This window comes from Corythoichthys intestinalis, chromosome 3, assembly GCF_030265065.1.
Source record: "Corythoichthys intestinalis isolate RoL2023-P3 chromosome 3, ASM3026506v1, whole genome shotgun sequence".
In the NCBI taxonomy this organism is placed as follows: domain Eukaryota; kingdom Metazoa; phylum Chordata; class Actinopteri; order Syngnathiformes; family Syngnathidae; genus Corythoichthys; species Corythoichthys intestinalis.
In genome coordinates this window covers 34,598,709-34,622,453 of record NC_080397.1, presented here as the reverse complement: position 1 = coordinate 34,622,453, position 23,745 = coordinate 34,598,709, and the positions used below count along the sequence as shown (strand labels likewise).

At 39.2% G+C, this 23,745-nt stretch overlaps 1 protein-coding gene across 2 annotated transcripts in view; it reads left to right on the top strand.

Annotated features, from left to right (window-relative positions):
* The first annotated feature begins 402 nt into the window (after positions 1 to 402).
* The window catches only part of LOC130913743 (poly [ADP-ribose] polymerase tankyrase-1-like), a 28,528-nt gene continuing 5,185 nt past the window's right edge, over positions 403 to 23,745 (top strand). Inside the window, exons 1-21 of one of the 2 annotated variants that reach the window (XM_057832571.1) lie at positions 403 to 865; positions 3,848 to 4,072; positions 5,254 to 5,349; positions 5,484 to 5,520; positions 5,850 to 5,925; positions 8,480 to 8,500; positions 10,013 to 10,107; positions 10,185 to 10,251; positions 10,384 to 10,570; positions 10,682 to 10,803; positions 12,495 to 12,586; positions 12,694 to 12,772; positions 12,858 to 13,029; positions 17,738 to 17,817; positions 18,096 to 18,241; positions 18,332 to 18,497; positions 18,583 to 18,802; positions 22,810 to 22,919; positions 23,004 to 23,192; positions 23,288 to 23,534; positions 23,619 to 23,701. In XM_057832571.1, the coding sequence (XP_057688554.1) occupies positions 433 to 865; positions 3,848 to 4,072; positions 5,254 to 5,349; positions 5,484 to 5,520; positions 5,850 to 5,925; positions 8,480 to 8,500; positions 10,013 to 10,107; positions 10,185 to 10,251; positions 10,384 to 10,570; positions 10,682 to 10,803; positions 12,495 to 12,586; positions 12,694 to 12,772; positions 12,858 to 13,029; positions 17,738 to 17,817; positions 18,096 to 18,241; positions 18,332 to 18,497; positions 18,583 to 18,802; positions 22,810 to 22,919; positions 23,004 to 23,192; positions 23,288 to 23,534; positions 23,619 to 23,701 (2,943 nt within the window). In that variant the 5' untranslated portion in view covers positions 403 to 432. The remainder of the gene's footprint in view (positions 866 to 3,847; positions 4,073 to 5,253; positions 5,350 to 5,483; positions 5,521 to 5,849; positions 5,926 to 8,479; positions 8,501 to 10,012; positions 10,108 to 10,184; positions 10,252 to 10,383; positions 10,571 to 10,681; positions 10,804 to 12,494; positions 12,587 to 12,693; positions 12,773 to 12,857; positions 13,030 to 17,737; positions 17,818 to 18,095; positions 18,242 to 18,331; positions 18,498 to 18,582; positions 18,803 to 22,809; positions 22,920 to 23,003; positions 23,193 to 23,287; positions 23,535 to 23,618; positions 23,702 to 23,745) is intronic. The other variant, XM_057832572.1, reaches the window with a different exon arrangement.

The following is a 23,745-nucleotide window of genomic DNA, read 5'->3' as shown; positions in this document are numbered from 1 at the left end:
ATTAGGTTAGTAGCTTCTTTTGAGTACCTTTTCATGAATCATGATATGCTAATTTTGTTGAGATAGGTATTTTTGGTTTTTCTCGACTTTTTTGCCAAAATCATCAATATTAAAACAATAAAGGCTTGAACTACTTCAGTTGTGTGTAATGAATCTAAAATATATGAAATTCAAATGTTTACCTGTACATTAGAGAAAATAATGAACTTTATCACAATATGCTTTTTTTTTTTTTTTTAGAATGACCAGTACAACAGTAGGTGTTTGAAGGGGTCATTTTGTGTAGCTTAGAGCTTATTACTCTCTATAATAGTTTCGAAAACTGATAGGCTTCACCGAAATTTGTTTATTAGTAAGTGAGGAGTACCGGAAGCAAGACCACTTTTACCGGAAAGGCGGAGCTAGGTTTATTGTTGCTTGTGAGCTGCTGTAATGGCGGTGTCTCGTCGCTCAGCAGCGCAGCAGCAACAGACTAGTTTACAATCTCCGCCGAGAAACAGCACAGTCTCGGGTGCCGCTTCGGCTGTTACGCCGATGGCAGGGATCGGCTCGCCGCATGAAACCGAGCGGGAATGCAGCGGAGCGATAGAAGGCGCTCTGGCCTCTCCGGACCTGCCTGCCCCGGTCCTGGCGAGCAGCGCCAGCTCAAGCACGACAACCTCCGGTGGTAGCGCCGTCTCCAGCCCTGGCTCCGGGGCTACAAGCCCCGCCGACGGTATTAGCGGAATCGGCGGAGCCTTCCGGGAGTTGTTCGAAGCCTGTCGCAATGGAGATGTGTCGAGAGTGAAGCGGCTCGTCGACTCTGTGAACGTAAACGCAAAAGATATGGCTGGCCGAAAATCCACTCCTCTGCATTTCGCTGCGGGTAAGTATAGCTAAGCTAAAATAAGCTAAGCTAACGTGATAGCGCTTGGCTACGTTATCATTTGAGTTCAATTAGAATCATTGATCAATGATTCTATTGTTATTTGGCTGAAAGATACAATGTGAATAGAGAAGGATACTGACGCCTTGTTGAGCAACTAATCCCATAGCAGCTGACAACAAAATTACGTCGCTCCGGTGTTGTGCTGGACCAAATGAACAACAAATGTGGCAAAAGGTTGTGGTTTTCCATCCTGGGTCATTTGTATCTATTTTTTCTTCTTTATCTAGCTTTAAAATGTTTGTAAGGGTACTTTTACTGATTTTCTTCTTTTCTGACACACTTTAATCCAATTGTGTGATTTAGGGGTGCACCGATCACAATTTTCCAGCGGTCTATCCGATGACCGATTATTGTAAAACCCGACCTGCCAATCTCGGTTTTTGCCAATCCCGATGTTGACAACAGCATGCACCTTTAACTCCTTCGCCGTCTGTGATGGCAATAGACTACTAAAATTATGCTTTTGAACTAAAAGCGCTGGAAGTTAGTCATCATGGTTCATTAGCCACGTTTACATGCTGACTTTTATTCATACCGATTCAAATAATTCCGAATGGAAATTTCAGATCAGCTGTTTACATGTCACTTCATCTATTCCGATCCAGCGTTTACATGTGTCTGCCTTTATTCCGAAAGGACGTTTGACAACTGCCGTCTGACATGCGCAAATTAATCAAAACAAAGCGTCACGTTGCAAAACATGGAGATCGATCGTCAGATCAGCTGCTGTTTTAATTTTTCGAGTGGAAACTAAACCTCAGAATGACACGCCGTTCATTTAAAAAGTTGTGTGGGCTGGTGGAGGGATTCATGGATATAAACTTTCCGCCGGACTCCAATTAGGTGCGCTGTGCGTGTGCTTGGAAGCCATGTTGCAAGTGACGTTACTTACGTCACCAAGTAACGTCACCACGTCAGTACGGAGCATGTGCGGAAAGAACGCAACCAGACACCATTCCGCTTCCCTGTTTACATGATATAATTTTACTTCTGATCGGTTTGGGAAAAGGAATATTCCATCCCTGTGAAACGGAATGAAATTCCATTCGGTTTGGGCCTGTTCATTCCGAATGAGGTGTTTATATGGAACACATTTATTCGGTTTGAACATCTAAACCGATTGCAATTGAAATATTTGGCTCCATGTAAACGTGGCTAATGTCAATGATGGCCATACACGTCCAATTCATTTTGACTGCGGTAGCTGACAGTGAATATTGCTGCTAGCCCTCCCAGTCAAAATGGATCGGACATTTATCACCGTCACTGGAAGGCAGCCCATGAGTTAATATTCCAATCTGTCTTGCTTCATTTTAAATATTTATCACCTGCGAAACAAGACAGTTTTTATTAAACTGTAGATGCAGTAGTTTGGGGGTTCTAAGATTCTAAGGTTCTTTCCTACCTACTAAATTCTAATTTCCTATTGAAAAAAATAATAATAACTAAAATGCAGCAAAATTAAAGACAAAAACAAGGTTTAAATAAATTGATAAATTTTGTTTTCTGGAGACATGAGCAACTAAATGTTATCAGGTCTGTAGGACTTTATTTTTTAGCATCTTCAAATCTTTTAATGCTTAAACAGTTTGAATGTGAGCCAAATGTGAGCATTCACTTAGGGAGTGCCAAAAAATCAATTATTAGATGCATCACGATTCGACTCGTGACAATTCGATTACGATTCATAAATGTTCAAAAACGATGATTTTCCCTAATAATCTTATGACAGCCGCTTGTAGCGGAACAAAATTCAAGACACGTCTGCTGCCCGGACACCTTTAACGGACGCACGCACAATGTTGTGATGGTTGCTGCCGGTTACTGAGTGAGAGAATTACTCCTTTTCAAAAGACTAGAAAATAAATTTGTGTATAAGACAGGCAGGTACCCAGCAGTCGCGGTTCTGTGTGCAAGTTATTTTTGTAGAACGAGAGGGGAAGAGAGATAGTTTGTTGCCCCTGTCTTTCAGTTGTCAAGCTGAAGTTTTAAGTCATGTCAATTGAAAAATGTCCTGAGTGGTGCTAAGACCCGTTGTGCGTCTATAAAAGGCGAGTACATGAACCCTCCTGTACTGTTTAGCTTTTATTGTTGTTGTTTTTGAGATGTTGGCGAATTCACTAACGTGTATTTCCATACCCATTTGTGCATTGTTTGTTGGTAAATGGTGTTACGCTTATATACCGCTTTTCCACCTTTCAAGGCGCTCAAAGCGCTTTACACTATCTCGCCATCCACCTACTGGTGACACAGCACCAGGAGCAACATGGGGTTCAGTGTCTTGCTCAAGGACACTTAGGCGAGTTCATCAGGGCGGAGGATTGAACCCACAACCTTAATTAATAATCGTTCAATAATCGAATCGTAGCACCTGAATCGTAATCGAATCGAATCGTGGGGTGCCTAAGATGGCACACCCCTGGCTTACACTAAGTGTGTTCTTTGACTAAATTCACTCTCAAATGAAAGACAGAGTAATGAGGCCATAATGACCACAAATGTACTCGACCAGATGTTCGCGGGCTAATGTGGCTAACTGACAGTAGACACGATCGACAGATATGATTGGCTATACAGTACTGTGCAAAAGTTTTAGGCAGCCTAAAACTTTTGCACAGTACTGTATATATATTTTTTTAATTATTAAATGTATTAGGATCATGGAAGCTTCCACTTGGGGAAAATATATACATGCAGTATATCCTGTATATACATATTATAATAAAAATATACAGTACTGTGCAAAAGTTTTAGGCTAAAACTTTTGCACAGTACTGTATATTTAGCGATTGACCGAGCACCCAAAATTTGTTAAATCGGTACCGATCAATCAGCCAAGTGTGAATAAATGCATTTTTCCTATGCAGAATTTTTTTGGTGTACTTCACTGTAGCAACATCTCAAATTTTCTTGTTTCAGGTTTTGGTAGGAAGGATGTGGTGGAGCATCTGCTACAAACCGGGGCAAATGTCCATGCTAGGGATGATGGGGGACTCATCCCACTGCATAATGCCTGCTCCTTTGGCCATGCTGAAGTTGTGGGCCTCCTTTTGCGCCAGGGTGCAGACCCCAATGCCAGAGATAATTGGAACTACACTCCTCTGCATGAGGCAGCCATCAAAGGGAAGATAGATGTGTGCATAGGTAAGGCTTACTGTCAGATTTTGTTTTTCTGACATAAGAAATTTCATGATGTAAATAATCAATTGGTGTTTCGGTCAAGAAAGACAAGCCGGTCAACAAACAAACTCTGATAGACCAGACACTGAACAACATGACTGAAATGTGATGTGAGAAAAAAAAGGCCAGCTATTATACTTTTTCACTCTTTATAATGGTATTTTCAAATTAATGAAGGGAAAGCTTTTACAACCCAAAAACCACAAAGAAAATGGTTAAGTAAGTTTGTTGGTTTGCCATTCTGGGCAAAACCAGGAGTTAAAATGAGCACTTGTGAATTTCTCACAAACCGTGTGGTCGCACCACCAATGTTGTCAATTCTTTCCTGCCTTCACCGATATCCCCTGCTTCTACCACCATTTACAACAGCGCGAGATTCCAACACTTTCAAATTAAAATGGATTTACAGTCACGTAGCTGTCGAGACATTGATGCCACTGCGACAATGCCACACAGACTTTGCCTTAACGCTCGGGCATAACGCCACGCTTTATTTTGAAAATATATTTTCATCCAAGTAGGAGTCACTATGCCTGCTATTGGCTAGCACACCACAGACTGGAGTTTCATCTGCATGTTATGGCTGATTCCATTAGGCGTTTCTATTTTGAATTCAACAACGCCTACCGTTGTCAGACGTGGGAATACAGCAACGACATAGAATCATGTAACGCTTGGATTATTCAGCCATCAGGGTACCCACTTCTTCCGCCAATTCTCCTTTTTTAATCATGTTGACAAGTTGCTCTGGCAACGCCGAACTTATCACAGGATTGGTTCACCGTGGTGTCAGTCATTCCTCATCAAAAAAATGCCAAACTAAACTAATCTCAGGATTGGTTTGCCATGATGTCACTCATTTCGTCATGAATAAGCTTTAAAAAACGAGGCATTTTGAAAGGTCTCTGTAAACACAGCGAAGAAGGTGCGTTTCTTTTCAATTCTTGAGGTTTTGGGACCATACTCAGTTGCCCAAAGCAACTTGAAAAAATACATTTTATGGTATTTATAATAGTAGGGCTTTAAAATAAGTAGGAATTCCAATTTTCCTCTGTTTTGAGTTAGGCCTAGATTTTCCCCATTTTTATTCTGGCCAAGTTTTTTTAATATCAGTGCATCACTAATTTTCTTTGTTTCTTATGTAGTGTTACTCCAGCACGGAGCCGATCCAAACATTCGCAACACTGATGGAAAATCGGCACTAGATCTTGCCGACCCTTCTGCGAAGGCAGTGCTTACAGGTTAGTTTCTACTCAGCTATTTTTTTTTTTTTTTTTTTTTTTTTTAACTTTGCATTACATGACATCCTCAGCATGTTGAGAAGTGATGTTGGATAATGTGAAATGATCTAATTTAAAAATCTATTTCCAAACAGGAGAATACAAGAAGGATGAACTCCTCGAAGCAGCAAGGTGAATCTTTTCCACCTTGTATATGAACTGTTTGATTGTCATACGTATATAGTGCTGGGTTAAATGATATGGTCTTAAAGCGTCTTAAATTTCACTTGTTGAAACCATTATGAGCCCTGAATTACTACTTGCTTTTCTTGTCATTAGATTCTATATCAAGGCATGTCGTAATCATGTTTTAAAATGGCCCATTTTTTTGATAGATTTTATTTCCATATCGCCCAGCGCTAGTTAATCAGTGTTAAGATGGCTACTGCTACATCATAATATTGCTTTGGAATGAGAAATGAATAGTTTCTTTTTTTTAACTGTCAAAAATATCATTCCAGGAGCGGAAATGAAGAAAAACTGATGGCTCTTCTGACTCCCTTAAACGTTAACTGTCATGCCAGTGATGGTCGAAAGGTAAATTAAATATGACTGCGTCACCTACTTGTAAACAAAATCCTCATAACTGTAAACAGATATATGGGAGAGAAAAAAACATCAAATGTGCTGTGTACTGCTGTCATCTGTATACACAGCTTTGTCCACTAAATGTACGCTCACTAACTGCATACAACAAAAATGTTTTTATTTAAAATGTGTAAATCTCACTTGAACTATTCTATTTGTTCATGTAGTAACATCAGAGTTTAAAGGTTTTTTATCATCATTCATCTTTTCCTGTATGTTGATGTGTTCACCTTTTGGAATTTCACCGTTTTGAGTGATTTTCAGAATGTCTAATTTAACACATCGTGTCTCCCAAGTGAGATTGTCTTCAAGGCGTTCAATTAGATTCCATTTTTACAGGTCACTTGTATTGCTGCTATTTCACCTGAACCCTATACTCTGATGAATTTTCTCTTTGTGGAATTTGTAGTGCACGATCAATGGTATTAAGACAACAACAGTGCACTTCAAAGCATTTTTATGACATTATAAAGCAATTCTAATCTTGATGTAAGTTTTTATTTGCGTTTCATTGGCATGTCATATAGACTACTTCAACCTCCCCCTTTTTAGCAATGAAATGCACATTCATCTGCAAATTGCAAACAGTTCCAGATATTTACTATCTTATTTTATTAATTCCCCCTTGTTTATTTCTCTGTCTCTGCTGTCGTGTTATTATAATGCTTGCATAAACAGTGGGGCAAATAAGTATTTAGTCAACCACTAATTGTGCAAGTTCTCCCACTTGAAAATATTAGAGAGGCCTGTCATTGTCAACATGGGTAAACCGCAACCATGAGAGACAGCATGTGGGGGGGGGGGAGATGAAAATCACATTGTTTGATTTTTAAAGAATTTATTTGCAAATCATGGTGGAAAATAAGTATTTGGTCAATACCAAAAGTTAATCTCAATACTTTGTTATGTACCCTTTGTTGGCAATAACGGAGGCCAAACGTTTTCTGTAACTCTTCACAAGATTTTCACACACTGTTGCTGGTATTTTGGCCCATTCCTCCATGCAGAGCTCCTGTAGAGCAGTGATGTTTTGGGGCTGTCGTTGGGCAACACAGACTTTCAACTCCCTCCACAGATTTTCTATGGGGCCTAAATCTGGAGACTGGCTAGGCCACTCCAGGACCTTGAAATGCTTCTTACGAAGCCACTCTTTTGTTGCTGCCCTGGCTGTGTGTTTGGGATAATTGTCATGCTGAAAGACCCAGCCACGTCTCATCTTCAATGCCCTTGCTGATGGAAGGAGATTTTTACTCAAAATCTCTCGATAGATGGCCCCATTCATTCTTTCCTTTACACAGATCAGTCGTCCTGATCCCTTTGCAGAAAAACAGCCCCAAAGCATGATGTTTCCACCGCCATGCTTCACAGTGGGTATGGTGTCCTTCGGATGCAATTCATTATTCTTTCTCCTCCAAACACAAGAACTTGTGTTTCTACCAAAAAGTTCTATTTTGGTTTCATCTGACCATAACACATTCTCCCAGTCCTCTTCTGGATCATCCATATGCTCTCTAGCGAACAGCAGACCTGGACGTGGACTTTCTTCAGCAGGGGGACACGTCTGGCAGTGCAGGATTTGAGTCCCTGGGGGCGCATTGTGTTACTGATAGTAGCCTTTGTTACTGTGGTCCCAGCTCTCTGTAGGTCATTCACTAGGTCCACCTGTGTGGTTCTGGGATTTTTGCTCACCGTTCTTGTTATCATTTTGACGCCATGGGGTGAGATCTGGCCTGGAGCCCCAGATCGAGGGATATTATCAGTGGTCTTGTATGTCTTCCATTTTCTAATAATTGCTCCCACAGTTGATTTCTTTACACTGAGCGTTTTACCTATTGCAGATTTAGTCTTCCCAGACTGGTGCAGGTCTACAATTTTGTCTCTGGTGTCCTTCAACAGCTCTTTGGTCTTGGCCATAGTGGAGTTTGGAGTGTGACTGACTGAGCTTGTGGACACGTGTCTTTTGTACCAATAATGAGTTAAAAAAAGGTGCCATTAATAAAGGTAACGAGTGGAGCCTCTTTAGACCTCGTTAGAAGAAGTTAGACCTCTTTGACAGCCAGAAATCTTGCTTGTTTATAGGTGACCAAATACTTATTTTCCACTCTAATTTAGAATTAAATTCTTTAAAAATCAAACAATGTGATTTTCTGGGGGGTTTTCCACATTCTGTCTCTCATGGTTGAGGTTTGGCCATGTTGACTATTACAGGCCTCTCTAATCTTTTCAAGTAGGAGAACTTGCAGAATTGGTGGTTGACTAAATACTTATTTGCCCCACTGTAATGCAGTGCTTAGATTGATTAGTTCTGACGTACAACCACCGTGTGCAAGTAGAACACTGAAAACAGCTGTCACTCAGTGTCAAATTAAATGGTGATTCACAACTACGTGCTGTTTTGACACATTTTTTAGAAGGGAGAATTGTCTGTGACCCGATGCTGCCGTTTTGTAATTTTTTTCCCATTTTGTTTTTTTGTGTGACTCTGGCAACATTTGTCGATCAGTCAACATCTCAAAAAATGCTGGTAAGTTGACCTTGATAACAGCCACTTGATTGATGCACTCTTGTGGTCTTTTTTTATTTTCTCCCCCTTTTTAATCCATTGTTTTATTTGACCAATAAGCTGGCTGTCACTCGAATAATTGCACATCATGGGTGTGTGGGTCACTCATGTATCACACCCTGATGCTCCTCCGAATATGTGCGTGTGTGGGTTTATGTGCGCGTGTGGCATGTGAGTGTGTCTCAACTTTTTCAATGGTGACATCTCTTTGGATTTGGAGAGGAGCTCAGTTTGTCTCACTGCCTGCTTTTCAGCATCCGTCTTCTATCTTCACTCATTCTATCATTTACCCAGATTTCACACGGTTTCTGATCTGGCTTTTTTGTTTGTTTGTTTTGTTTCTTAATGACTTGATTTCTGATGAGTACTCATGCATGCTCACAGGCTCGCTCCTTTGCCTTTTGTCAAGCAATTATGTCTGGTGAATTTTTGAACTTTTCACTTCCTAATGAATGGGCCCGGTAAGCAGGAATGACTTTTACCTGTTCTTGAGTGCTATGGCCATGCTTTTTCTCCTTGTCAGTGACTGCTTGTCATCTCATACTGAGCAATGCCATTTCACATATAATTGTGTAACCTTGGAGGGTCGGTTTGATTTTTTTTTTTTTTTGCTTTTCCGCTTTTTCCACAAATCATCACTGCTTGGAAAGTCTGGGTTGAGAATGACACTTTTAATAGTTTTTCCCACTTTTTATCCCTCTCCTCATTATCCCTGCATGGAAATTTGGTTGACAATGACTATTTGATCGCAAGCACAATCTTTGCAAGACTTCTTTAAGAGATCTTCTGCACTTGGATGTAGAGCCTTGCTTTCACTAAAATTTTGTTGTCTTGGCTGAAAATACATTTTGGTTTAGTTCTTTTGCTTTAATATGCTTCTATAAACAACTCTTTTTTTTTTTTTTTTTTTTAGCCTCTTTGCATGCCCTTATTGTTAGGGTTTTGTAGCATTTTATTAAAATCTTAATTAGAACTGGCCGAATGATTGCTTCAACAATACTTGGATGGATTTAGATGGAATTAATGTCATCTTTATAATTTATGTGGTGTTTGATGGCCAATGGAAGCATCCTTTTGTGGCCAACTGTAATGTCAAACAATTAGGTTTTATCATTTAGTTTTGGGAGGTTTTGCCATCTTACAATTTGACAAAAATATTAGCTACTTATTACAGGATAATGTCAGTGTAAATGAAAGCATTGTTGATTAATGCTTCTGACTAAAAATTGACAGCCCTTTAACTTGGTCATATTTTGCCTACACCTCCACTGACTTGGCACCATCATACGCACAATTCATCTGCAGCTCACCTAGTATAGCCAGCCGTATCACTTTGGCTCTGGCTCTAATCAGCCGCTTGCTCTTATGGCCATCGAAGGCAGCGCACGGTCAAGTAGCCAACCAGCCGTCTTTGTTTGGATTTGTGTTAAAAAGATACTTTTTTTCCCCCTTTCCTTGTTTTTTTCAAAACAGTCAACGCCCCTCCACTTAGCTGCTGGCTACAACAGAGTCCGTATTGTTCAACTCCTCCTTCAGCATGGAGCTGACGTTCACGCCAAGGACAAGGGGTGAGAGTACAGTAGACATTCTTGAATATTGGGAAATGGTTACGATCGCTGATTCTTAACTTTAATTGTTACTACAGCGGCCTGGTTCCTCTTCATAATGCTTGTTCTTATGGTCACTTTGAAGTTACTGAGCTCCTGCTTAAGGTTAGTTCAACTTCATTGACTTGCATTTAAAACGACCCTCGTGAGGAAAAAGCGGCATGGAAAATGAATGAATTAATGTTAAATGAGGTCAAGTATTCCTTTTTGATGTTTTCCTCACGCTTCCTCCTGCAGCACGGTGCATGCGTCAACGCTATGGATTTGTGGCAGTTCACTCCCCTCCACGAAGCAGCATCCAAGAACCGTGTGGAAGTTTGCTCCTTGTTGCTGAGTCACGGTGCTGACCCAACCCTACTCAACTGTCACAGCAAAAGTGCTGTGGACATGGCCCCAACTCCAGAGTTGAAAGAGAGGCTAACCTGTGAGTTGTTTCAAGCAGCAATGACTGGAAGCTCAAAATATTTTTTTAAATCAGACTGTCACCACCCTAAATGATTTTGTCCCTTAAAAAATATCATTTCATTCCATCTAGATGAGTTCAAAGGTCATTCACTTCTGCAAGCAGCTCGTGAAGCTGACATGACCAAAGTGAAGAAGACCCTGGCTTTGGAAATCATCAGCTTCAAACATCCCCAAACCAATGAAACCGCTCTGGTCAGAACCATAAAAACTTTGTTAACGCTCTTGTTACCTGAGTTAAGCCATTTTTGACTGTGAGGGGTCGATTGAGTGTTCACTAATTCGCCCCTCCCAGTCAAAATGGATCGGACGTCTATCGCCATCAATGGCAATGCTAGTTAAACTTGTCAGAAACTGAATTTTTAAAGCTTTTAATTAGAACTGTCAAAATTATCGCGTTAACGGGCGGTAATATTAATTTTTTAAATTAATCACGTTAAAATATTTGACGCAATTAACACACATGCCCCGCTCAGACAGATTTAAATGACAGTACAGTGAAATGCCCACTTGTTAATTGTGTTTTATGGAGTTTTGCTGCCCTCTGCTGGCGCTTGGGTGCGACTGATTTTATAGGCTTCAGCACCCATGAGCATTGTGTAAGTAATTATTGACATCAACAATGGCGGGCTACTAGTTTATTTTTTGATTGAAAATTTTACAAATTTTATTAAATCGAAAACATTAGAGGGGTTTTAATATAAAATATCTATAAGTTGTACTAACATTTATCTTTTAAGAACTACAAGTCTTTCTATCCATGGATCGCTTTAACAGAATGTTAATAATGTTAATGCCATCTTGTTGATTTATTGTTAAAATAAACAAATACAGGCCTTATGTACCGCATGTTGAATGTACATATCCATCTTGTCTTATCTTTCCATTCCAACAATAATTTACAGAAAAATATGGCATATTTTATAGATGGTTTGAATTGCGATTAATTGCGATTAATTACGATTAATTAATTTTTAAGCTGTAATTAACTCGATTAAAAATTTTAATCGTTTGACAGCCCTACTTTTAATCTAATTATAAGCATGTGCCACTTACACTCGTTAAGCCAAGCAGAACATGTTAAATACCCCATAAAACCTGTTTTTACCAAAAAAAGGGTCAATTTGACCTGTATGAGTAAATAAATAAAAGAATATAACCCCACTAATAATTTCAAAAATATATGTTAAAATGTTTCATAAATACAAATTAGACTGTTTGAAATAGGAAAAAAAACGGGTCAGATTGACCTCTGTGAGTAAAATTCGAAATTGAGGGGGGAAAAAATCACAAATAGCAATTTCACTGGAAAGTATGTGTTAAAATTTAAAACGGGTCAGTTTGACCCGTCAATGTAACACGAGGGTTACATAATAATAAGATTTAAGAATATTTTACTTCCTTTTTTTGCTTTCAAGTAGATGCTGAATTAAGTTGAGAAAGTTAATTCAAATACTAGTATATAATAAAATAATTAAAAAATAATAATAATAAAATTATAAGTAATTAAAAGCAGTTTTATGTATGATGCAAACTGGCAACAACAGGCATCTGGTTAAAAAAAGCACTACAATAGTGTAGAAAAGAATAGAAAGCCTTTATTGTCATTGGACAGAGTACAATGTGATTTAAAGCAAAGCAAAAGTACAATAAGGCTATTATAATAAACACTGGTTACAGTGGACGCAGATTGGGAATAAAGTGAATACGGTAAGTGACTAGCAGTGAGTGGTGGTGTAGTGGTAATATAACAAGTGTGTGTATGAAAATTTAACGGTACTAGGCGTCAAGGGTTAATAATTATATTTAATCACTGAATCTTGGCTCTCAGCTGTTTTTAAATGTATGACCTTTTTACACAGTGTTTCTTTTTTTTTAAATTGAAGCATTGTGCAGTGGCTTCACCCCACCCAAAAAGGAAACAAGTGACCGAGTTGCTTCTGCGTAAAGGTGCCAATATTAACGAGAAGAACAAAGAGTAAGTCCACAATTTGTTTCAACTCGTAACATTTTAATGTTTCTAACTGTGGAAATGACAAATATTACAAAATAGAGAATGGGTAAATTTGTTCTCTTGTTCTGCAGCTTTATGACTCCTTTGCATGTTGCTGCTGAGAGAGCACACAATGATATTCTGGAGGTCCTGCAGAAACATGGAGCAAAGGTTTCTGCTTCGTTTTTTTCCTCCCCACAAATCTTTTATGATGCCATAAAACATGTTTTCACCCCCGTACCTTATCTGACCTCAGGTGAATGCTGTGGACACACTAGGACAGACAGCTCTGCACCGGGCTGCTCTTGCCGGACACATCCAAACCTGCAAGCTGCTACTAAGCTATGGGGCCGACCCATCCATTGTGTCACTGCAGGGTTTTACTGCTGCTCAGATGGGAAACGAAGCTGTGCAGCAGATTCTCAACGGTAATTGAATTTTGCTCATCTTGGTAAACACTAGGGGTGGGAACCTCTGGGTAGCTCACAATGCAATGCGATTTGCGTACAAGGCTCACGATAATGATTATCTCACAATATGTCGATATAACAATTATGGATACATGGATCAGGAAATCATTCTACGACATTTTACAATACAAGTAATAAGCAGAAAAAGAAGCTCTTTTCATTCTTCTGGTGTGAATTAAATTGAGCCAATCATTAGCAGACGTCCAATTCATTTGAAGTGGGAGGGTATGCATGGCATCATTCGCTGCCATCCCTCCCACTTTAAACTAGGGCTGTCCCAAACGACTAATTTTCTCCCGATTAGTCACCCGACTATTTTTACGATTAGTCGACTAATCTAATAATTTTTTTTAAAATTATTTTTTGGGGGGTTTTGTTTACTAATTTAGCAATGAAATTTTTGTTGACGCTTATCAATTCACAAAAAACATATTGGAACACTTCAATTATTAAAGTACAAATAAACACATAAATAACAATAATAAATCACAAATAAACAATGTGTTCAAATGCTGATAGAATTAACTAGTGTAGCATCTCGATTGAAAAGGTGGTCTCTTAAACTGATGGTTTACAACTTTTATTCCATCCTCGATGTAATCACACTGTAAGAGCTGCGGTGCACACAAATAAAACAACACAATTAGAAATTAACAAAAACTTTTCACCTTTTTCCTTTTAAACCTTATTGATATATCATTGAATTGCCTTTACCTTAATTTATTACCTTATCATAGACAATCTCTCCCTTGAGTGCAATTACTGTATATACTGTATATATTTATGACCTTTTAACCTTATATAATTTTCTATACCATAAAATAAACCATAACATGAAAGAAACCTTTCAGTTAGCATTAAGGACAATACTAATAGCACTTATAGGCCCGTTGTCAATTAAACATTATTATTCAGTAAGGCGACAGCACCCTCTGGTGTACAAAAAATGAAAAAAAAAAAAATTACAAACTGGGTGACGGCATTTGAGATGTTTATTCACGGCCGACGTGCAGCCATGCTTGGCATTGAAGAAACAGGACAGAAGAGTGTACCCTCCGTTGTTTCTTTGAAATAAGTCAATGTTTTGGACACTCTGGTGCGCTTTTTTTGGCTTTGTGCCGCTTTCCCCGCTTGCATACAGAGCATCCGACATTGTGAACTTTCCACGCATATATATTTTTTAACCCTTCATTAACCGTCGACGGGATGTTGTGCTCGTCGACGGATTTACGTCATCGATGACGTCGACTATGTCGACTAGTCGGGACAGCTCTACTTTAACCCTTTAAGGTCTGGGCCTATTTTGTCTGATTTTGCATGCCTTTGAAGTTGCCTTTATATTTCAAAGAAAGAATTGTTTACGATGGCCTGGTTTGGTCCCTTTTTTTGTGACACCTTGAACTTCATGTCCAAACTGTTGTTTCCGTCACTGACCAATTATAAATCATCATTTTGGGCCCAAAAAGACCAAAAATTCCACAATCGTTTTGTCAAAATTTTTAATTTTGATGTCCAATTGACAACCAAACATGCGTAACGAACCGTTTTGAAACTTTGTAATATTTATTCAACATGTTAGGATGAACATTCAACCAAAAAAATTTAGAATAAATAGTCTTATATTTGACAATTCAACATAAACAACAGATATAGCATAGGCGTTTTTTGCCTTTATATATGCTCTAGTCAAAACAGGTTATATACAGCAGACCGAACAGTGAAAAAATATATACCATCTAACACAAAAAGTGTTTAGAGGCCATCTCTTTATGAGTTTAGGTATTGCGGCCCATCACCTGATGAAAACTATGTACACACAATCAAGCTTCTTGAACACACATTTATATACACAAATTGAGAAGACTGATTGTGGGAAAAAATGTATATATATATATATATATAAATAAATAACATTGGGGGGGGGGGAAGTATTTCCAAAAATATTTACAATAAACAAGTTAAATTTTTTTCAGGCATGCCACTCCGAAAAGCAGTTTCGTCCTGGAATTCGAAACAGGGCGACATCACACAGCCCACACTTCCATGGGGTGTTGGTCCTCTTTCCACCCTTCCATTTTCATTTCACTTTACTTTCATTGTCACTATAAATGTACATGAAAAAAAGTCAGTATTTATGAAAATAATAAAGTATAAAATAAAAATATATAAAGCAATAAATAATATTGGAAATCTATATGTATGACAATAGAAAGAATACCATAGCTGAATATGTGCTACATCCCTAATCTTCATATAGAAAGAAGATCACCACAATTATAAATTCCTGCCTTGGATACACACAGTTCACGTACGACTTTGATCTGATATGCACAGTTTATTATTATATACACAAACACACACTTATATTGCATCAAAATTAACTTTGTCTTGCAATATCAAAAGAAACTTTCAAAAGAAACTTTTTCCAGCCTAAAAAAAAAAAGTGAGTTTGCTTACCTCTGCTCGTCGATGGCGTCACCCACGTGTTCAAATACGTCACTATCTTCACTCGAGGACTCTTCCGAAGAAGACGATGATGACGAATTTGGACCATCCTCTTCCTCAAGTTGATCAAATAGCACAATTGCTTGCGCTAAATTTAGTTTTCCGTTCATTCTCAAAGTCACACAAAGTCGCTGCTCGATCCAAACGGCCGTCGGCTCGCCACCTCGCTGCTTCAGAACACTCCCTCTCGTTCGGTGGAACCTCGCATGGCAGTTGTATTTATTTAAAAAACGCATTTAGTGCGTCCACTGTGACTTCGAAAGGGTTCGTTTGATTTGTGGTTTTTTCATGGCGCTTCCGTTTTGAAAAAGGACAAGAAATGATGGAAATATAGACACAAACAAATGATCCATGCAGCGTTTTAATGTTTTTTTGAGAGGACAATAAAACTATAAAACTTAAATGACAATATCTCACGTTTTAATTGGTCGATTGACTTCAAATAATAATGAGAGTAAACCGCAACTTCCGCACTTTAAAACGAGACCAACCAACGGCATGTGGGTGACGTATTTAAAACGTGAGGGCGCTTCAAAGACAACGTGCGCTGAGGACGCGCCGGCGCGTCCTTCGACTCTCAAGGGTTAAACGAATTGCACGTCTATGGCAACCTATGAATTTAATCGTGGGGCATTTCAGGTCATTTGCTGTTGACTTTGGGTTACAGAACAGGAAGTGACCTGGGAACCCCCACCCCATATAAATAGGAAGTCACTCAAACTCAATGAACAGAAAGTGACCTGTAAATGCAAAAATCAGAAAGACTGGCTGCAAATTAGGGTTGGGCATCGAGCATCGATGGGACCCGGTTCTAACACTCTGGTTCTCCCGGAACCGTTGGAATTTTTAAATTTCGATTCCATGTTTCGATGCCCTGACCGCCGAGCGGGGATAAAATGCTGCTGAGAATCATAAGAAGCTCGTCTTCGTGCATTGCAATTTGATTACAACCATGGACATGGTGTGGCGGCGTTCAAAGGTTTGGCTTAACTTTACCAAAAAAAAAAAAAAGACCAGTCAGCTCAGTGCAACATTTGCAACACAACTATATCATGCAAAGGTGGCTGCACGACCGATTTTGAAAAATAAACATCTTTGTGAAAGTGCACTCCTGTGGAAAGAAACTTCATCACATTTGAGTTCAAAGACTGATATTTATATACAATTAAAAATAACCCTGTGAGAAGTTCATATACGTAATCCATAAATTTCATATTAATTGTATTAATAATAAATCATAATAAATTTTAGATTCATATAATTTAAAAAAAAAAAATCAAAGCTAAGACATTAATATAAACTAATACATTTTTGAACTATAGATTTTTTTACCCCTACCTTTTTTCTTTTTCTTTTTTTTTTTTGTTTTGTTTTGTTTTTTTTTTTTTTTGTTTTGACTCCACATCTTTAAAGAATCGGAATCGAAAATCTTTTGGAACCGGAATCGAAACATGGAGCCGGAATCGTTCAATTTCAAACAATGCCCGACCCTACTGCAAATGCTCTGGTTTCGAATGAACAAACGTTCATTGAAATGGATTGGGCGTAGGCCTGCACAATATATTGTTTGAACATTGCAATGTGCACATGCGCGACAGTCCCGTCGCAAGACATATATATATATTTTTGTCTGTTTTGCTTCATAAAAGCAGCAAGTGTGCAGAGACCTGTCCTCCTGGAACCTTTTTAAATATACTTTAGCAATCCTCATCATTCACAGATGAACCCCCTTAGTCTGGATTAAACGGTATGGTGTGAATACAATGTGGTCATGGTGAGTTAACCAAAATCTTCCCAAACAGAGCTATTCAAGTCTTCTGGTGAAAATTCTTCTTGTTTTAGTATTGCAATATAAATCGCAAATCCCCAAAAAGTTGCAATGCCATTTTTTCCCCAATATTGTTCACCCCGAATTGGGCATATAGTGCTGTCAGTGGCAGTGGCTAACAGAAACACTATTCTACTGAAAGTGTTTGGTAGCAACTTGTTGGTTCCTTTTTTTTAATTTAAAAAAGAAAACAGTGACACCTTTTTAAAACTATATATATTACCATTTTTATATTTTGTCACACCCCTAGTTAACACTGTATTTGTCTATTGAGTGAGTCCGGAAAAAATGTAGTTCAGCTTTGGTGATATGAACTGCTGTGTTGTCTTCCAGAAAATGTTCCTACACGAAACTCTGATGTGGACTACAGATTTCTTGAGGCAGCTAAAGCAGGAGATCTGGACACGGTGCAAGTGAGTTAGTGCCTTAATCTGCTTTGGGATATTTTAGTAAACGTGTCATTGGGGTATTTGATTTTTGAGTTCCCATTTTACTTAGAATCATTGGAGAAGGCAACAAATAAGTTGATGAATTATTTTTAATAGCCAAATAAAGGCTCCTTCTTTTTCTTATATTTGACTCTCAGAATAGAACCTTTTTATCACCCAGTTCACATACATTCATCAAAGCGTACTCCTCTCCCTTAAAAAGTTTTCACAGTATTTATTGTTGAACTCTCTTTGTGTGGCAGCAACTGTGCACCCCTCAAAATGTGAACTGTCGGGATCTGGAGGGTCGTCACTCCACTCCTCTTCATTTTGCTGCTGGTTACAACCGAGTGGCTGTGGTGGAATACCTGCTTCACCATGGAGCGGATGTCCATGCTAAGGACAAGGGGTGTGTTTTATTCACACTGTTACTAATTTTAACACAGTTCACAAATAAAATATCTAAGACTATCTCTTTTACTTTTGTTTCTCTCAATAGCGGCCTGGTTCCTCTTCACAATGCATGTTCGTATGGACACTATGAGGTTGCTGAGCTGCTGGTGAGACATGGAGCCTCAGTCAATGTCGCCGACCTTTGGAAGTTCACACCACTTCACGAGGCAGCAGCAAAGGGAAAATATGAGATTTGCAAATTGCTGCTCAAAGTGAGAACCCTTTCGGTTCGGGATCAATACAGTAATATTTCAACGGACACCCAATCATAGTCGTGTTTTATTTCTCGGTGTGCAGCATGGAGCAGATCCCTCAAAGAAGAACCGTGATGGCAATATGCCACTCGACATGGTGAAGGATGGAGACACTGACATCCAGGACCTGCTGAGGGGTGATGCTGCGCTGTTGGATGCTGCCAAAAAAGGCTGCCTGGCTCGTGTCCAGAAACTTTGCTCCCCAGAGAACATCAACTGTAGAGACACTCAGGGCCGTAACTCGACACCACTTCACCTGGCAGGTAATAAATACTGACTTTTTGGGTGTTTAGAATAGAATAGAATATGTATTTTTATTTGTCATTGTAACTACTACAACGAAGAAAAGATGGAAAAGTTGGAGACGGCCACGGCTTGGAGGAGGGCCGACCAACACGTGAAACATGTTTGCGGAAGGTGGCTGCCAAGGAGGCAATACCAACAATATGAACTCGCATTTATAAAAAAATAAATGTTAGTAAACATTAAGCCTGAACAATATATCGTTTAAACATCGCCATCGCGATGTGCGCGTGCGCGATAGTCCCATCGCAAGCACGTTCGATAGTTTTGTTTTTTTTTTAAATCCACATACGCCTTGCCTCTGCGCACAGCCTCACACCCTCCCTCTCCCAGCTTTTTGTTCCTCACAGTCACTGCAGCACTTGCTTATTAAAGTTAACGATGCTCGTTGTCTTTGATCTTGCCAAAGAAGCGACTTCAAAGCTGAGCAATGTGTCAACCATCGTTTAACTCGTTAAACAGTTTCTGCAAGGAAGCCGCGCTGGAATGAATGTGTGTTTGTGTGGAGACGTTGGAGACATATAAAATAAATGCCAGAAGTGATCATGAGGAGTTTGAAATTTCTACATGTCACTCCAAGAGTCACAGCTAAGGAAGATAAACAAAAGCATTTAATAAAGCCAAGCGTTTTCTACTACAGTACTTTATTCTTGTTCAAAAATGATTTGGTTGGACAGTTATGTTTAAAACTGATCATAATTATGACATTTGAAGTGTTTAAAAACCCATTTTTTAAATCACTTTGGGGGGAAAAGTGAGGGGGAAAAAATCTGTTTATATGTCTCTCTTTCCAAATCTAAATCTGAATAAATACGTTGAGCACAAAAAACACACACAGGAAAAAAAAAAAAAAAATGGGGAGGGGGTGCGCTACTTCGCGGTTTTTCACTTACGGGTTCTGGTCCCCATTAACCGCGAAAAACAAGGGATCACTGTACACTGTGGTGATGGTGAGTCATCCAAAGTCTTTCCAAACAGCTATTCAAGTCATCTAGTGAAAATTTCTTTAAAAACAAAAAATCCATATATATTTTTTTTATATCGCAATATAATATCGCAATATATCGCAAACCCCCAAAAAATCGCAACAATAGTTTTTTCCAATATCGTTCAGGCCTAGTAAACATTGTCATGAATGTTTCCCACCAGCTACGAGAGTTCATTCAAACGTGTTTAGTGTGTCTAGCGGTGGTAAAACATGTAGTGTTTTTTCTCTCTGGCAACTGAGTTAAGAAAGAGAGTGTGTGTATAATGTAAACATGATGCGAGTCATGCTTTTTATGGAAAATAATTCAGTTATTTTTGTTCTGATGGTAATAATGTTGAGCTGTGGCTGTGGATTTAGGCTCACTTAAAGGACTGCATTTAGTTTAATTTTGTTTAGAATATTTTGTTATTTTTTTAAAATTTAACTTCACATTATACTTATGTTCCAATTTGCTAATATGTTTTGGGGAAAAAATCCTGTTAAATGGAAAAAGTTTTTTTTTATTTTTAAACCCAGATATCGCAGTTGCATTTTAGAGCTGTAATTGCAATACAGTGAAACCGTGATATTTTTGCTTAAGGTTATCACACCGGCAGAATATCATACCAGCACATGCCTGGTTTTGAGTGCTCTAAACCGCCTTCCTGATGGCAGAAATTGGAAGAGAGTGACGGGGATGAGAGGATTTTTTTTTAGGCTCTACAAATTGGTCCCATTTGAGTCATAATTTAATTGCACCAGCATTGCATTGATAGACAAAATAACTTACTTTTATAGTTTTTGAAAATAAATCAATAGTAAATCAGTCACATTTTACTTCTGCGTCACAGACAAACACTTGTTAAATGTGGCCTATAGTAAAGTGTTAAAACACTGAAAAGCAAATCTAGACTTGAGTCTTGAACCCTCTATCAAAAAATGTTAGCCGCTTCATTTGATTCCATGGCCAATGATTTATACATTTCTCACAAAATGAACATTCATTCATTCATTCATTTTCCATGCCGCTTTTCCTCACAAGGGTCGCGGAGGTGCTGGAGCCTATCCCAGCTAACTACGGGCAGTAGGCAGGGGACACCCTGAACTGGTTGCCAGCCAATAAGCCTTCAAAACCCTAAAATTAGGGCAGGACATTTAATTCAGGTCTTAGATTTTCTAAGTATTCATTCATTCATTTATTTACCGAGCTGCTCATCCTCACGAGGTTGCGAGGGTGCTGAAGCCTATCCCAGCTAACTCTGAGCAGTAGGTGGCGTACACCCTGAATCGGTTGCCAGCCAATTGCACGGCACAAGGAGACGAACAACCATTCATGCCCACATTCATACCTAAGGACAATTTAGAGCAGACGTGTCTGAAGTCCGGCCCGGGGGCCAAATGCTGCACGTGGTCAAATTTCATCCGGCCCCCAGCTTCTGTCATAAAATCAATCAAGTCTGGCCCGCACACAGACTTAATAAATTGGTCATCAGTACTGCTACCAGCATATGAAGTAGCTTACACACTAAATGCTGCTCCTCATTTACCCACTAAAAGGCAGCAGCACACTAAGCAACATTACCTCGTGTGACCCTTTACTCCCATTTTTCTAAAATGGCGACTGTCAACAAAAAAAAGTTGATTGCGACAGCTGAGCCGACGCTTCAAGGATAGTAGGAAATTGGACTGTTCACTAAAATACGCAACAACTGTGTCTGCCTCATTTGCAAAGAGACTGTCGCTGTTTTTAAAGAGTTCAATGTGAGGCGGTAGTACCAAACAAGACACGCTGACATGTACGACAAGATTACAGGGAAGATGCATAGCGAGAAATTGAGGCAACTTGAAGCTAGTTTAATTTTACAGCAGCAGTATTTCACAAGCGAAAGAGAACGCCACAAAGGCTAGTTGCGGGATTGTTGAAATTATTCATTTAAAAAGATAATAAAGCAAATGTGACACACGGAATGACTTGCTAAAATTTGCTTAATTATATTGTGCTACGTAAAGGACGTCAGCCAAGGTCGGCCCCCCACTTTTTTACCACACCAAATCTGGCTCCCTTTGCAAAATGTTTTTCCACCCCTGATTTATAGTGTTCGATCAGCCTACCATGCATGTTTTTGGAATGTTGGAGGAAACCGGAGTACCCGGTGCTTTCATTTTTTATTTTTATTTATTTATTTTTTTTTTTCATATTAGTTTCATGTAGTTTTCATTAGTTACCTCTGCAAGTTGGTGAAACATACAGAAGTTGGACGTTATGTATCCAGTAGCTAGCGAAGATAACATATTTATAAAATGTATTAATTTTGAGACATATAAATATTGCTTCTGGGGATACATAGAATAGAAAGCCTTTATTGTCATTTTACAGAGCACAACGAGATTTAAAGCTTTGCCGAAACTTGCACCACATAAAACACAAGTACAATACGACTAATATAATTTAAAAAAAAAAAAAAAAAAAAACGGGTGACAGTGTACACAGATTAGGAATGAAGTGAATAAGTGACTAGCAGCAAGTGTTGATGTAGTGGTAATATAACTGTGTGTATATGACAATTTACAGTACTGGACTACTGTACAGTAAATTCAAAAACAAAGGCATTAGAATCTTTTAACTCATTGCTTGCCATTCGCTCATATGCTGTCAACCTCCCAGTTCAAATGAATTGGACATCTACTAGTGACAAACACATTAAATTCACAGCAGAAGGGTTAAAAGAGCCACATAACTGGATGTCTGTCATCGTCAATAGCACTAAAAGAGTTTGTTTTAATATGTTAGTTAGTTCTGTGAAGACAAAAGTTCGTTTTTTTATTCCTTTATTATAATTTTTATTTCTATTAACAAAACGTTTGAACGCCCAAAGTTCTTTTCATTTCATTTGTCTTCGTTAGCTGTATTAGCCTTGCAAATTAGTTTGTCGAAGTCCTTAAATTGAGTTAATGATTGCTATGCTAAGGATGTTCCATTGATTCCTGGTTTCTCTTTAGCTGGGTATAACAACCTTGAAGTTGCTGAATATCTGCTGGAACATGGCGCAGACGTCAACGCCCAAGACAAGGGAGGTCTTATACCTCTACATAATGCTGCTTCCTATGGCGTGAGGCTCAACTCAATTGATTGCCAGATATCAAAATAAAAGCTGTGACTTATAGTATGTTCTTTTGTCTTTTCACCCTGACAGCATGTAGACATCGCTGCCCTGCTCATCAAATATAATACATGTGTGAATGCCACAGACAAATGGGCTTTCACACCCCTGCACGAAGCAGCCCAGAAGGGGCGCACACAGTTATGTGCCCTGCTGCTGGCTCACGGGGCTGATCCAACTATGAAGAACCAAGAAGGCCAGACAGCCCTGGACCTGGCCACGGTAACACCGTCTTAGAGTCTTTACCGGCCTCTCCTGTAGTTAAATATTATGATTAGGAATCAGCTGATATTGTCCGTGTGTCGCTGCACCCTCAGGCCGATGACATTAGAGCCCTCCTTATGGACGCCATGCCCCCAGATGCTCTACCGAGCTGCTTCAAGCCACAGGCCACAGTGGTCAGCGCCTCCGTCATCTCCCCGGCCTCCACACCGTCTTGCTTATCAGCTGCCAGCAGTATAGACAACCTGGCCGGGCCGCTGAATGAGCTGGCCAGCGGTGCTGCTGCTGGGAGCTCAGGAGTGGCAGACGGAGCCGCGGGGAATGACCGCAAAGAAGGAGAATGTAAGATTTTATCAAACAGCTTCTTGGAGCCTCATTTGTTTTTATCTAAAGTTGGTTGACAAATACTTTTTTTTTCCTAAACAGTGACAGTGCTGGACATGAACATCAGCCAATTCCTGAAGAGTTTGGGCCTGGAGCACTTGAGGGACATTTTTGAAAGAGAGCAGGTAGGAAGTGGATCCATTCTAGGGCTGTCCCAAACGACTAATTT